General features: G+C 38.9%; 1 protein-coding gene across 6 annotated transcripts in view; it reads left to right on the top strand.

The window, feature by feature from the left end:
* LOC143018678 (N-acetylated-alpha-linked acidic dipeptidase 2-like) overlaps positions 1-6,399 on the top strand; it is a 114,762-nt gene extending 108,363 nt beyond the window's left edge. For all 6 annotated transcript variants that reach the window (XM_076176452.1, XM_076174519.1, XM_076175828.1 and 3 more), the window contains one exon: positions 5,003-6,399. In XM_076176452.1, coding sequence (XP_076032567.1) covers positions 5,003-5,078 — 76 coding nt within the window. In that variant the 3' untranslated portion in view covers positions 5,079-6,399. The remainder of the gene's footprint in view (positions 1-5,002) is intronic.
* The last annotated feature ends 8,935 nt before the right edge of the window (positions 6,400-15,334 follow it).

Below are 15,334 nucleotides of genomic sequence, written 5' to 3' on the forward strand. Positions count from 1 at the left end.
TAATACAAAAAAGGACAGATGGGCAGACTGTGTTTTTATGGACTTACAAAAGGAGTTTGATAAAGTATCACACACAAAAATATTAAGAAAACTAAAAAAAAAAAAATTTGAGATACCCGGTATACAAGGAAAACTATTGAAATGGATGGAAGATTTCTTGCATGGAAGAAAAATGAGAGTGGTGCTCTGAGATAAAAATTCTGCTTGGGAAGAAATGAAAAGTGGAGTCCAACAAGGTTAAATACTGGCTCTGATAATGTTTGCTATATATGTAAATGACATGGATGAAGGTGTAGAATGTTGCATGAATTTCTTTGCACATGATGCAAAACTACTAAAGAAAATAAGTATGAAAAAATATTGTGAATTACTACAGAGAGATTAGAATAAGGTCTGGGAATGGAGTCAGAAGTGGGAAAGGACTTCAACATTAAGAAATGTAGTATAATGGAATTTGGAAAAAGTAAAAAAAGAACATCAGGTTAAAATAAAATCAGTGCAAAGGAAGTGAAGAAGGTTCCAAAAAGGACCTAGAAGTAATCATCACTAAAGACATGTCCCCAGACAAGCAGATAAACAAAATAGTCAGAGAAACCTACAATTTGTTAAGATCAATAAAGATGACTTTTAATTACAGTAGCTAGAATATGTGAAAAAGTCATCAAAAGTAGATGGACTAAACATCTGGAAGAAAACAATATACTGAATCCAAAACAATTTGGTTTTAGACAAGGAATATCATATGCCACAAACTTGATTGTTTTTATTCAAGGATAATAGATATACTGCAAGAAAGGGATGGATGGGCAGTTTGTGCTTTTCTGGATTTACAAAAGGTGTTTGATAAAGTACCACACAAAAAGCTATTAAGAAAATTCGAAACAACAGGAGGTGTACAAGGAAAATTATTTGAATTGATGGAAGATTACTTGCATGGGAGGAAAATGAGAGTGATACTTCGAAATAAGATTTCAACCTGGGAAGAAATGATAACTGGAGTCCCACAGGGTTCAGTATTAGCTCTGATAATGCTTGTTATATAAATGATATGGATAAATGTGTAGAATGTTATATGAACATCTTTGCAGACAACGCAAAATTACTAATTAAGATAAGTACAGAAAAAGACTGAATCACTACAGGGAGACCTGGAGAAAATCTGGGAATGGAGCCAAAAGTGGAAAGTGAACTTCAACATCAAGAAAAGTAGTATAATAGATGTTGGAAAAAGTGAAAAAAGAATATCAGGACAGTATAAAATTGGTGCAGTTAGGAAGTAAAGATAGTTCCGAAAAGGACCTAGGAGTAATTATCACCAAAGACATGTTGCCAGACAAACATATAAACAAAATAGTTGGAGAAACCTACAATTTACTAATGTAAATGGTAAAAAAATATTAGTCTCACTGATAAGACCAAGATTGATGTATGCTGTGACACTATGGACACCCAGTACAAAAAAGAATATAAAGAAATTAGAATCCAAATAATAATGACAAAGATAGCCCCAACACTTTCAAAATTGACATACGAACAAAGATTATCTAAACTGGAACTACCAGCCCTGGAACAAAGAAGAGAAAGAGGAGATCTATTGACCATTTACAAAATCATGAAAGACATGGAAGTCCTTGATAGAGAAGATTTATTAAAGTGGGATAAAACAAAAACAAGAGGACATGAAAAGAAACTCAAAAAGGATAGCTATAGAAGATATCTGAAAAAAAAAAAAATAGTTTTCCACATAGATTGGTGGATATCTGGAGCAAATTGGATGAAACAATAGTGTATGCAAACACCATACAAGAATTTAAGAACAAACTAGATACTGAGAGATACAAAGATGAGTCACCATGAGCATAGCTCCCTTTCCCCTATAATACAACTAGGTAAATATATGACTCATGCTGCAGGGGTAGAGCACCCAGTTGCCACTATGTCGTTCCAGGTTCAATTCCCACCCAGGGCTAAATTAATTTCAGTATTGGCATGCTGTGGGTCGTTAATCCAACTCTTGTGGGCGGAGAGTTGGAAGGAAGACTGGTGTACAAGACAAACTTTTGGAAACTTAAGAAATTCTTGCAGAATGCAAATTGGGTTTGGGAATGGAGTCAGAAATGTAGCATAATGGAATTTGGAAAATGTTAAAAAAAAAAAAAAAAAAAAAAAGGGACAAAATAAAATTGGTGCAAAGGAAGTAAAGAAAGTGGAATCTGATCAATAAAAGTGACTTTTACTTACTTGAATGAAAAAATGGTAATGAAAATATTAGTCACACTAATAAGGCCAAAATTGGAGTACACAGCAACACTATGGTCACCCAGTACTAAAAAGAATATAAGGAAAATTGAGAGAATCAAGAGAGCAACTACAAAGATGGCCCCAACACTATCAAAACTGTCATATGAAGGTAGATTGTCAAAACTAGAATTACCAACTCTGGGACAAAGGAGAGAAAGAGCTGACTTGTTGACCATCTACAGAATTATGAGAGGTATAAGAATCCTTGATAGAGAAGACTTACAAAATTAGGATAAGAGAAACACGAGGACATGGAAGGAAGCTCAAAAAGGACAGTTAGAGAAGCGACCTAAAAAAGAACAGTTTTCCCCACAGAGTGGTGGATGTGTGGAACATACTAGACTAAACAATAGTGTGTGTAAAAACGATACACAAATTTAAGAACAAATAAAATATAGCAAGATACAGAGACAGGACATCACGAGTGCAGCTCCCCTTCCCATAAGATACAACTAGGTAAATACACACATCCATTATATGGATAAAGAAATGACAAAAAAACTCATTGAAACCCTGATATGTTCAAGACTGGAATATGTGTCAGTAGTATGATCCCATGCAGAGTGAAAGATATAAGCAAGATTGAGAGAATACAAAGGGCAGCAGCCAAACTGGCCCCCAGCCTGGCAGATAAACCATATAAGGAATGACTAAAGGTACTGAGTCTGCCAACTTTGAAAGACTGAAGAAAAAGAAGTGACATGATTATAGTGTTCAGGTCACTAAAGTGGATAGATTGCATTAGAAGAGATCTCCTGATTAAAGATGGGAAGGCTTTAAGAGGTCATGGAAATAGATTAAGAAAAATCTTATGTCAAAAGGATGTGAAGAAATACAGTTTTCCATATAGATGTATAAATATGCGGAATAGCTTAAAAGGTAATAAAGCCCAAACTCAAACCATACATGAGTTCAAATCTAAATATGATAACTGGAAATCAAAGATACTGATGAAGTTGGAACTGCACATGAATTTGAGTGTAGGTATGTTAGAAAATTAGAGAATAGGTAACAGGACCCAACGAGTGTTGTTCCTTTCCTGTATACCACAGTTAGGTAAATAGGGTTGATGAAAGAATATTGGGGTGGTTTGGATATATGGAAAGAATGAAGAAAGATTATTAAAAGAGGTGTGGAAGGCAGAGGGCAGAGGTGGATGGAGTGAACTTGAAGGGATGACCAAGGATGAGATGGATGGATGGGGTGAAAGAGGCATTGAACAAGAGGGGATGTCTATTGAACAAGGAAGGAAGAAGATAGGAGTGAGTGTAGAATGGCTGGGTATAGATGATGCTGTGTTGCAAGGAAGGGAGTGGTGAAGGATGGGAGGGTTAGGGAGTGGTTATTTATGAATGATATTTTGACACAGACTGAAGGGATTTCTCCCCCTCTTCTATTTTTCTGCATAACAGAAAGGGGAGGGGGATGCTGAGGAAATTAAGTGGCCTCGCTATGGATGTGCTCTATCTTGCTGCATTGTTTCTGAACCAGGGCAGTGGGCGGGATACAGGGATGACCCGTCATCCATGAGGAACTAAGATGAGAGGGAGGAAAGGGTGGTGGATGAAAGTGGAATGGGTGGGAATGGGTATATACCTTTTGACTTTGGCTACCTTACTGGTAAGGGGTGAAAAGCCCTTGATATATAGATAGGTAGATAGAACAGAAAGAGATTTTGGGTCCAGTCCAGAGACTGAGTGCCAGCCCTTCAGGGTTGCACATCATAATGGAGTTGTTGTTATTCTCTAGACTGTCTGGTCGATCAATCCCATCTCGCTGAGAAATACCATGGCTGATGGAGTTAAGGGGGTTGATGGATTTTGAAACTGGGCAGCTTTGCTGACCATCTTGCAGGACTACATTCAAATACCTATCATTGAACCCTGTCACAAACCACAGGAAATTAAATAATGAGCAAGTCTTGAAAGAGATTAGAAAAGATACAACTGAAAATGAATCTGCAGATACAGGAGTTTGGGAAGGAAGCCAAAGCCAAAGATAAAATGAGGATAGAAAAAGAAAAACAGTTTGTTTGTTTTTTCTCTGAAAAGTTCTCAATAAAAGCATGAGGAAAGGGTTAAAAAATGTGCAGGAGGACAGTGTAGCACAACAAACACTACAAGAAAACTAAAAGTAGTGTATACTTATGTAGATGGAGGTGAGGATATTGATAGTGTTATGGATCTCTGCAACTAACTCACCTTACTATGCACATGGGTCGTGATCATGGAATCACGAGTGATGGACGAATCTTTCATGGAATTGTCCGGGGCAGGGAAAGGGCAGTAATGTCACTTTCTTCACTTTATTCTGACTAATAAACATGAGGATTTTACACGTGTGTTCAACACCGGGCCTAGGATTACTCTACTGCTATCTGGCGTATGGCGGGCGATGCCAGGACCCCCCGGCATCCCCCCACGCATACCCTCACTACATACCCCTTGCCTCCTCTCCGAATCATGCATCAATCACACATTACAAATCATGTCACGTCCATACTAACCATCCAGGCGCACTATGCAACATTCATTCATGCTCTTTTGCCACAATAGGTTTTCATGATAGGCAGCAGGGACATAATTTTCTGACATTTGTTTTGCTGTACCACCACTTACACTACCCTTCATTAGTGTCATATGCATTAATGTGTGTATACATCTGTTCTTGTAAATTTTCATATCTTCATTTCTCTTTACAGGCAATTCTCTGATTTTGGACGATTTTCTGCATTGCATCCAAGTGGCAATGGCTTTGATATAGAAATACAGTCATAATTTATTTGGATGAAGTTGAAGCCTGTTAAGAGTGAAAAGCTTATGAATAGAAATAAGATTATTGAAGAAGTGGAAGTGTGTATTGTAGACTTTTCCTATGAAAGAGGAAGAGAAATGAACAAATGGGATAAAGAACAACTTCTTTAAGGTGAAACAAATTTTGCACAAAAACCAAGAAGGGAAGTAACAGGTGAAAGAGTGCAAGAAGCCTGATAGCTTTATAGACTAATCTGCAAACCTCATACTGTATTGTGATACCAATGGCTCACCCTAGTTGTAATTTTTAGCTCTTGTTTAAGGTAATGGAATCCTTTAGTAGACAAAATAGATTCAATTGAAGCATTCCAACCACCTTCCCTATGTACATATATTTTCTATTTTATCCTCTTATTAAAAAGATATTCTTCACTGAGGCCTGTTGCTGGAGCTCCTCACTTTTAAGACTTGACAGGTTGCTATGGTATATGTAAGATTGATTGTTTGGAAGTCTGCATTTAATGCATGGTTGGTTTATGTCTTGTTCATCTTGAGGAACCATGGTAGTTTGAAGAGGTTACTAAAAAATCCAAAGGAGCAAATTTCACAATGAATGAAAAAGTTGTGTAATTTTTATCTGAGAAACAAAGAGAAAATTTCACAGTGAACAAAAAAATAATGTAGTTTTCATTTGTGAAATAGTGATTCCAGTCTTAGAATGTCTTTCTGCTGTATTGGAAGAGTCTAGTTGTATATATGGAGCGTTTTAGAAAGGAAATATCAAGAAAATAATGTCAACTGGAGGTAAAGAAAATAATTCAAGTGATAAGGTGAAATCCTTGCAAATCTCAATGGTGATATGTACAGTAAAGATTATAATTTCCTGATAATGAATTATTTTTGTATCATTGCTTTCAGAATTAATTTTCCAATTTATACTTAGTTAAGTCAACTTTAGACGTTTTCCCAAAATGTCTCATTGGAAGTAATAAGGGCTTGATTTAACAGTAATGAAGTCTGTATGATAATAATGATTGTTACCTTGAGTTTCATTCACTTGAAACCTGTAGCTCCCCAGGCCCTTCCATACTCGTAGATCTTTCTGGGAAGTAATTTTGGACTGTTGCCTTTGTTTTAATAGTGTGAGACTTTCTATGTCACCAGTTGGAAGTAGTGGGAGGAAGTGAGCATTCACTGGCTGTCAGTTTTCTTTATGTGAAAAAGTGGAGGAAATACAGTTGTTTGTCCATCTTTCAAGCAAGGTAACTGAAATTTAATGCAGTATGTCAGTCATACTTGTAAGTTTTCCTGTAAAAAGTTGAATGATAATAATACAATAATTGTTGCCTTGAGTTTCATTAATTGAAAACCTACAGTCCCACAGTAACCAGCAGTGGCCAGCCCTCCCATTCCCTGTGAAGAAATTTTGAACTGTGTTCTGTGGTGTATTAGTGTGGGTCTGTTTTTATGTGACATCCTTGCAGGAAGAAGGGGGCAGTTTCTTGCTGTCATCTCTCTTTATATGAAAAAAGTGGAGGGAAAATATCCAAAGTTGATAAGAGATCTTGGATTCAGTCAAGAGTCCAAATGACAAGCTTTTGAAGTTGTACCCTCATATGGAGGTGAAACTGTTGGTAGATTTTGAAGATGAACAATGGGGAGGTGATTCTTTAATATCCTTCTTATGGGACCACCATAAGCAGGTACCAGTCACTAGTATTTTGAATTCAGATTCAGAAATACAAGTAAATCTTTATTTCATTTTCCTTTACCCTGTCTGGGGTATTGCCTGCATGTTATTGTGGGGTTAAGAGCTGCTAATTAGCATGCAGTTAATCCTGTAGGGTCTATATGTGGTGCCCCAGGGACCGGAGCCATACATAATTTTGTCTGTGGTAGAGGAAATCTATTCAGAGAAATGATGATACTTTATTATACTGCAACTGTCCCTCCGTCATGCTGTACCCCAACTCTTGTTACTGTCCTGTACCATTTCTCTGAATATTCATTTTCTCATTTTGCCAAACCCTGTAATGGGGGAAAAGAATACTGCCATCAGGTCTTTCCAGTTGAGTCATATAAGGTGACAAAAATGGGGCAGGGATAGGACTAGGCATCCTTCTCCCTATAGTCCCAAAGGGGACATTCCTAAAAAAAGTAAAAGCATAAGAGAGTCTAGGAGGAGTTTTCCAATCAGTACCCTAAGGTTTGGGTCTTTTAATGTGCGTGGATGTGGTAAAGATGATAGTAAAAGGGAAGAGATGGACAGTATTTTTGTGAGAAGAAAGATGGATGTGTTGGCACTGAGTGAAACTAAGTTCAAAGGGAGGGGCAAGTTTGAGTTTGGGAGTGTAGTTGAAAGGATCTCAGGAGTGAAGAGAGGATGAGGGAGAGAAGGAGTGGCTATACTAGTAAATGAAGAGATAGGTAAGCGTGTAGTGGAGTGGAAGGAGGTTTCTTCAAGGTTAATGTGGATGAAAGTGAAACTGGGAAGGGAGATTTGGGTTTTTGTAAGTGCATATGGGCCTGGTAGTGAGAAGAGTGTAGAGGAAAGGGAGGCTTTTTGGATAGATTTAAATGAGTACATAGAGGGTTTAGGGAGAAACATCAATGTAATGGTATTGAGAGACCTTAATGCTAGGGTAGGAAATGAACCAATAAATGGAGTGATTGGGAGGTGTGGATGGAGTTCAGAGAAAGAATTGCAGTGGAGAGTTGATGGTGGAGATGTGTCTAGAAAGAGAATTGATTATAGCAAATACTGTGTTTAGGAAGAAAGTCAAGCATAAGTACACATGGGAGAGCATGGTGGATAGAAGGGTGATAGATATAGCACTGATGAAGAATAGTAGGAAGAGTTAAGGATGCACATGTTCTAAGGGGAGAGAGTGGGGGAATATCAGATTATTGTTTAGTGGAAGGTAAGTTGAGAGTGGAGGATAGAAGGAGAAAGAGGAAAAGGACAGAAGGTAGGGAGGTGCTTAAAGTGAACTGCTATGAGAAAGAAAAGGAGATGGAGTACAAGAAGCTGAGAGAAGAATGGGAGGAAGTGAAGGATAGAGTATGAAAAGGTAAGGATGTTTTTTGGGCCTTTATGGATTTGGAAAAGGCTTATGACAGGGTAGACAGGAAGGCACTGTGGGAGGTATTGCAGATATATGGGATAGGAAGAAAGCTTTTAAGAGCAGTCAGAATTTTTTGCAAGAGTACTAGAGCTTGTGTTAGAATCAAAACTGGAGAGAGTGAGTGGTTTGAGGTAAAGGTGGGACTTCGTTAGGGATGTGTTATGTTGCCTTAGCTATTCAATTTATACATGGATGGGGTGGTGCGAGAGGTAAATGTAAGGGTAATGGGTCGGGGAGTTAGAGATGGTTAAAGAAAATGGAAGAGTGAGAGATAAGCCAGTTGTTTGCTGACGACACTGCACTTGTAGCAGGGTCAGAGGAGGGAATGAGGAAGTTAGTGACAAAGTTTGGGAAGGTGTGCAAAAGAAGGAAGTTGAAGATAAATGTGGGTAAAAGTAATGTGATGAGATGTACAAGGGGAGAAAGTGACAACAGACTGGAAGTGAGTATTAAGGAAGAGAGATTGGAGGAAATGGGTAGTTTTAGATACTTGAGTACAAATGTGGCAGGAAAGGGAGGGATGGAGGTAGAGGTAGGTGCCTTGGGTGATTAAAGAGTGTAATGAGATATAGACATTTGGTAATAGATGCGAAGAGGAGATTGTATAAAGGAGTGATTGTGCCAACAGCAGTGTATTGAGCAGAAACATGGAACATAAGAGAGGAAGAGAGAAGAAGTTTGAATGTGTTTGAGATGAAATGCCTGAGAAGTATGGTTGGGGTTAATAGGCTGGATAGAGTGAGAAGTGAGGAGGTGAGGAGGAGAATAGGGGTGGAAAGGGAGTTGGGAGATAGGGTTGATGAAAGAGTATTGGGATGGTTTTGACACATGGAAAGAATATGTGAAGAAAGATTAGTAAAAGAGGTGTGGAAAGCAGAGGTGGAAGGAGTGAACATAAGGGGACAACCAAGGATGACATGGATGGATGGAGTAAAAGAGGCATTGGGAAAGAGGGAAATGTCTGTTGAGAAAGGACAGGAGAAGACAAGATGGGGGTGAATTAAGAGTGGTTGTATATAGATGATGCTGTGATGCATGAAAGGGGTGGATGGGTGAGGGAGTATGTGTGAAAAATAAATTGACACAGCCGAAAGGGATTCTCCATTTCTGCATGAGGGAATGGAGAGGGGAGATCACCGATTTAATGAAGCGGCCTTACTATGGATGTACTGTGTCTTGCAACACTGCTTCTGACCCAGGGCAGTGGTCAAGGTGCAGGGATGACCCATCATCCAGGAGGAGCCAAGATAAGAGGGGGTGGATGGGAGTAGTGTATGTAGGGGATGGAATGGGTGGGAATGGATTTTATGCCTTTGTTTTTTGGCTACCTCCCTTGTAAGGGGGAAAGGGTCACACAAAGAATTGTCACCCCAGAACGCCCACATGAAGAATCATCACCCCATGAGATCCCACATAAAGAATTGTCACCCCAGTATGCCGAATATCAACAGTGGAGTAAAGATTAGGTTAAGCTAGGTTAGGTTAAGTTGAATGGGATTTATACGTATTGTCATCAACTTATACAACCAAAGAATCGTAAGCCCAGGATGACCCACATGAAGAATTGTCACCCTAGGATAGTCCACATGAAGAATTGTCACCCTGTTGAAGTCTGGGATGACAATTCTTCACGTGATCTGAGGGAAAAGCCCTTTGCTATATGTATTTTTTTTTTTTTTTTTTTTTTTTTTTTGTAGCCCTCAATATTTCCTATCTTGATTGTCACACTGGTAAAAGGAGCTGGTGGCTGTTGATGGAAGAAAAAGATATGGGAGAGATGGATGGAATATTTCATGCTGTGAAATGTAAAGTAGAATAGAGAGGCTTTAGTAGTGGTGGTGGGAGATGTTAATACAGTACAATGAATGTAATACGAAAAGAGAATGATAAGGCTCTAGCAAAAGAAGAGATACATGTAGGATTGAAAGAAATGAAATGAGTAAAGGCACTTGGGCTGGATGGTTGTCATGAGGAATGTAAAAAGTTTAATACTTATGGTGGAATGGTTGTTGAGATTGTTTAACTTGTGTCTAAGGGTGAAAAATGTACCAGTGGGTCAGTGCATGTAAAATTCTCCCATACTAGGAGAAGGGAGGCAAGTATGAATATAGCAGTTTTAGAGGAATTAGTCTATTAAGTGTAGTAGGTAAAAGTGGAGTGGATGCTGATTAAGAGGATTAGGGGGAGTAATTGGGGAAAAGCAGTCTGGGTTTAGGAGAGGAAGAGGGTACATAGATCGAGTGTTTTGTGGTTAAGAGAGGTATGTGAGAAGTATTTGGCAAAAGGTATGGATATGTTTTGAGTTTTCATGGACTTTGAGAAGGTGTATGATATAGATATTAGGCATAGTGGAGTGTATTGTGAATGTATTGTATAAGAGTCTGTGTTAAGTGGTGTCACAGGATTTTACATGATTAGTAAGGTATATGTGAGGATTGGAAATTGAGAATGAATGGTTTGAGGTGAATGTGGGGTAGCACCAGGGTTGTACAATGTTATCATGGTTATTCACAATGTATGTGGATAGGGTATTAAGAGGGGTAAATGCAAGAGTGCTAGGCAGAGGGCTGGAGATGGTATGTGAGGGAACCAGGAAATAACCAAGTGGTTGTATGTATATGACACTGCACTTGCAGATGATTGTGAGAAAAGACTGAAGCAGTTTGTGACTGGGTGTGAGAGGAGAGCAATGAGAGCAGATATGGACATAACTAAAGTGACACAATGTACAAGAAGTGATGATAGAGGCAAGTTGAATGTGGTCAGTAATCACATTGACGTCATCTAAAAAGATAAGGTGTGTTACATTGTAGGTACTGCCTAAAGTCAGATTTGGTGAAGCACATTTACTCTTCGAGTTCATATGCCTCAACAGGAGCAAATACTACAGCAAGAGAGGTAAAGCCCAAAGTGTGCTTCAGCCTCACCAGCATTATATGCCCTTCAACTAGAATAACTTCTATAACAGAGTGCTATAGTTGGTTAGACATGCCTATAGCTACTCCTATAAAGCAAGCCTCATTGGTGCAGCCAAACCAGAAGCAGGTGTAACCCTCACTAATGATCTCGCTGCTGTCGAGTCTCCTCATTAACTCAGATAGAGTCAATATATGCTAAGTCTCTTGGGATCTGCCAATAAAAATTGTGGTAGTTGGTCTAGGGAGAGAGAATGTTCCAGGTGCTCACATGGGGAGCCCAGTAACCCATCCTCAACCATAAACACTGTGTGTGGATGCCATATATAGATGCAGGAGAGAGAGACAGCTGCTGGCTGTCTGGTGTCAACCCAAGTATTCAAGTCAGACAACCCAGTTGATTTGCCTCTCCAAACCATGAAGAGCCACCCATCCTGGCTTAAATAGAGTATCAAAAAAGCATTTTTGCTAACCATAGGAAGGCACAGAGCAACCACAGCACTAAAGTATCCCTCAATTTCTATGAATCCCAACTTGAGATCCTGTGGGGATGTCATGCACAGCAAACACTTGGGTTTGTGACCCATAATGAAGTTGGATTAATTCATAAAAGAGTTTGTCTGCCCTTTGGATTTTTTTTAATACCGGTACCCTCTTGACTGATGGGAAACCAATGGGGGAGCCAAACATGTAATACTGGGTTACATGGTACTAGTAAATAGGCAACTGCCTCATTTCAATTAGATCCTTCCATACTGGGTAGGGCTATATCTGCACTATATAAATATACATATCATTGTTGCTGCATTGAAACATTTTTGTTAAAAGTATAGAAAAATACCAAATGCTCAACAATGGTATATATATATATATATATATATATATATACATATGCAGTTTTAGTATGACATGGATCAGATTTGGGTGTCCACAATAGTTCATACTTTATGGTAAAAATAACTAACAACTAGTATTTAGACCACTGATACTTTATTGATGGGTACACAACACATACTTTTGTGTCAAACACCATACAGAGTTCAGGGATTTTGCAGTAAGTACCCAAGAAAGGTGTAAGACATTTTAGTTAAATAGGACTGATTTTTTTTTTTTTTCTTATTCTTGATATACATATTTTTTTCATCTGGCTTGTTGATTCTGGCATCTTTGGCAGTAGTTTCAGGACTTCATTCCTTCAGCTGAAGTAAAATAACTTCATAAGTGATGAGAGCTCCTATTGTCTGTAAAAAAAATATATTATTAAAAAAAAAGAAAAAATGCTTAGCTCCCTTACTGTGATGGTTCTCTTTTAGTGGTTTTGCTCTGCTTATATAATACCAGATGGTTTTACTTAACAAGGGTTGAAAGGATTGATAATCTAATAGAGAAGAGGCTATGTAAAAATTACTTTTGCTCAATCAATTGAGACTGTTTTGTTTTGAAACTGTTAGTGCCCAGAGGTGCCCTCGTAGGCTAGTTATAATGAATTGCCTGGAGTTGACCAAAACAAAATATTGAAGGGGACACCAGGGTGCAATGGATTAAAAAAATAAATAAGTAAAAATAAAGTAATGCACATTGACATTAGATCAGAAATGCTTGAAAGTTCAGTCTTAGCAGCCCACTACACTACTGCAATATCCACTGGGGGTTGATACAACCTCTGTAACTGTAAATTGACTAGTTGTGAATGTAGTTTGTAGGTGGTAGAAGTAAAATGCAACACATGTCTAGCATGAGAATGATTTGAATTAGTTAATTTTTCCATAAGAAATTGTTAGAAAAAACTATAAGTAGCTAGCAGAGTGCCAAGATGAACAAAGAAAATTAATAAAGAAAAAAAATCACAATTACAGAAAGTTCATTTATATTTGTGGTTAATCATAAAGAAGGTGTTAATGGGACCATCACACTTTCCTGCTCTTATCAGTGAAAACCTATCTATGAACTGTAATTTGATTTTGGATAGAATCATATTTGAAAATCTGCCAATGCCATGTGGCAGCAAAATTATGAAATCATCCACATTATTATTCTTTAACTCCTTTGTTACTACACAAATGAATAAAATAGCCTGCCTGTTGCCAGGCTAAAGGTGTCACTCGGTACAGAATGGATTAAGGAAATGCTCCCACACTGTACCTACACATGTGCTATTCATCATGTTTTTGGATTAGATGTTAGACTTATTGTGATCCACAGTTATTACTCTCCCGAGTGAGAGTTCAAAGCTCATAAATGGCCTGAGCTTTGTTTAATGCTGTGACACCACCCCCTCCAAACTTCTTTCCCACCAGAGCTAGGGTACCAGTTTGTAGTGATGTGATACTATTTCAGCCCTCGGAGGGGAATGCATTCAGACTGCTGAGTTAGCGGTTGAGCATGGTACCACTACACCAGCAAGCCAGTATCTATGTCTGTATATATTTGTGTATATATAAATCTATGTGTTTCTCTTTTTTTTAATTTTTTCTCATAAAAAGAAATATTAATATAAAAATTTCTCACACCTGTTCTGTCCTTCTTGGTCCAGTCAAGAATAAAGTTTCTGCCCCCTTCAAGACTCAGTAAAGAGCCTTCTCAAAAATCTGTATGGCAGCACTAATGCTACTGTCTGTTGCAAGATGATTGAAAGTAAGAGTAAATCCTAAATGCCTAGTGTGCACATACACGCACGCATGCATGTAGAGTGAGAGAGAACTCCGACACCTTCAGACAACTCTCAAGGGACCTTCCATTGGGCTTGGATTTAACTCCCAAGGGACCCCCTTTGTCATCGGACCTGACCATGGGGAGAGGAGACAGGTGCTTCAGACCACACCTGAACACCTGACAAAACAATAGACATCTCCATCCAATGCTACCAACCTATTAGATCAACATATGTCATCATTTTATGTATTTATTGACATACGTGCAATATATTTCTTATATGACTACTATCTTATGTAAATATATCCCATGTATGGATACTGAGAGTCCAGACTCAGTATATGCATTGTACATTGTAGATATAGGGGGAAATATGTATAATTGTCTAGTGGCAACAGCCAACTTATACCATGTAAATAAAAATTGGCAACCCCCCAATCGAATTTTGCTCAGAGGCTGCTCCATGGTTGTAGAGGAGAGAAGACTTGGCGGCAACAACCCTCTATGCATGGAATACACACACAAGCATATCGCAAACAAAAATAACACAACTATATGCACAAACATCAACATAAACTTTTTCTTCTACTGAAATTATTTTCATTTCTAACTTTCTCTACCACTACATCTCATTTCAGTTTACCTACCACTAAAATTATTTCCAATTTCTCTATCTTTCCCTACGACTAAGCCTCGTACTCATTTTCATACTTTATTGGATGAGGATAAGAAGAATAAATACCCCTATGTAACCTCACGGTTACACGTAGTAATCCCAGTCTCCAACCCCAAGTCTCCTGCCCACCCCTCCAAAACCACGACACCACGAAATACATATCCCTAATCGCCCGGTGGCAGAAGCCCTATTTATACACAACTATCTTTTCATTTTCATAAAGACATTGCTTCCCCTCCTACAACTATCGATCCCGCGCGAGTGGGTGGTCTGTCCTAGCTAGTCCATAGCCCACAGAGAAGACTTAGACATTAAAATGAAGGGACTTTCACCTCGTTTGTCTCACCAACAACCAATGTAGATAATCAACCACAAATCTACATTCTGGTGGCAAAAAGTGTTGGGTACAAAACAACAGTGGCGAGAGACAAAATAAGACTACATTCTGGCAGCAGTAGTTACGGATTAGAATTTCAACACTAATTCCTCTGAAGCAACAGCGCCCCTACGCTCTTCGCTGCATCGCCAACCAACGTTCCAACGCTCTTCGCTGCATCGCCAACCAACACTCAAACGATCTTTGCGGCATCACCAACCGATGCTCCAACGCTTTTCGCTGCATCGCCAACCAACGTTCCAACGTTCTTCGCTGCATCGCCATCCAACGCTCTTCGCTGTATCGCCAACCAACGCTCTTCGCGGCATCTCCAACTAACTCTCCAACGCTTTTCGCTGTATCGCCAACCAACACTCCAACTGCATCACCAACCAATGCTCCAACGCTCTTCGCTGCATCGTCAACCAACGCTCTCGGCTACATCGCCAGCCAACTCTCCAACGCTCTTCGCTGCATCACCAACCAACCAACGCTCTTCCCTGCATCGCCAACCAACGCTCTTCGCAGCATCACCA

This window comes from Oratosquilla oratoria, chromosome 1 (assembly GCF_046742065.1).
Source record: "Oratosquilla oratoria isolate Oo_2021 chromosome 1, ASM4674206v1, whole genome shotgun sequence".
Taxonomy (NCBI): domain Eukaryota; kingdom Metazoa; phylum Arthropoda; class Malacostraca; order Stomatopoda; family Squillidae; genus Oratosquilla; species Oratosquilla oratoria.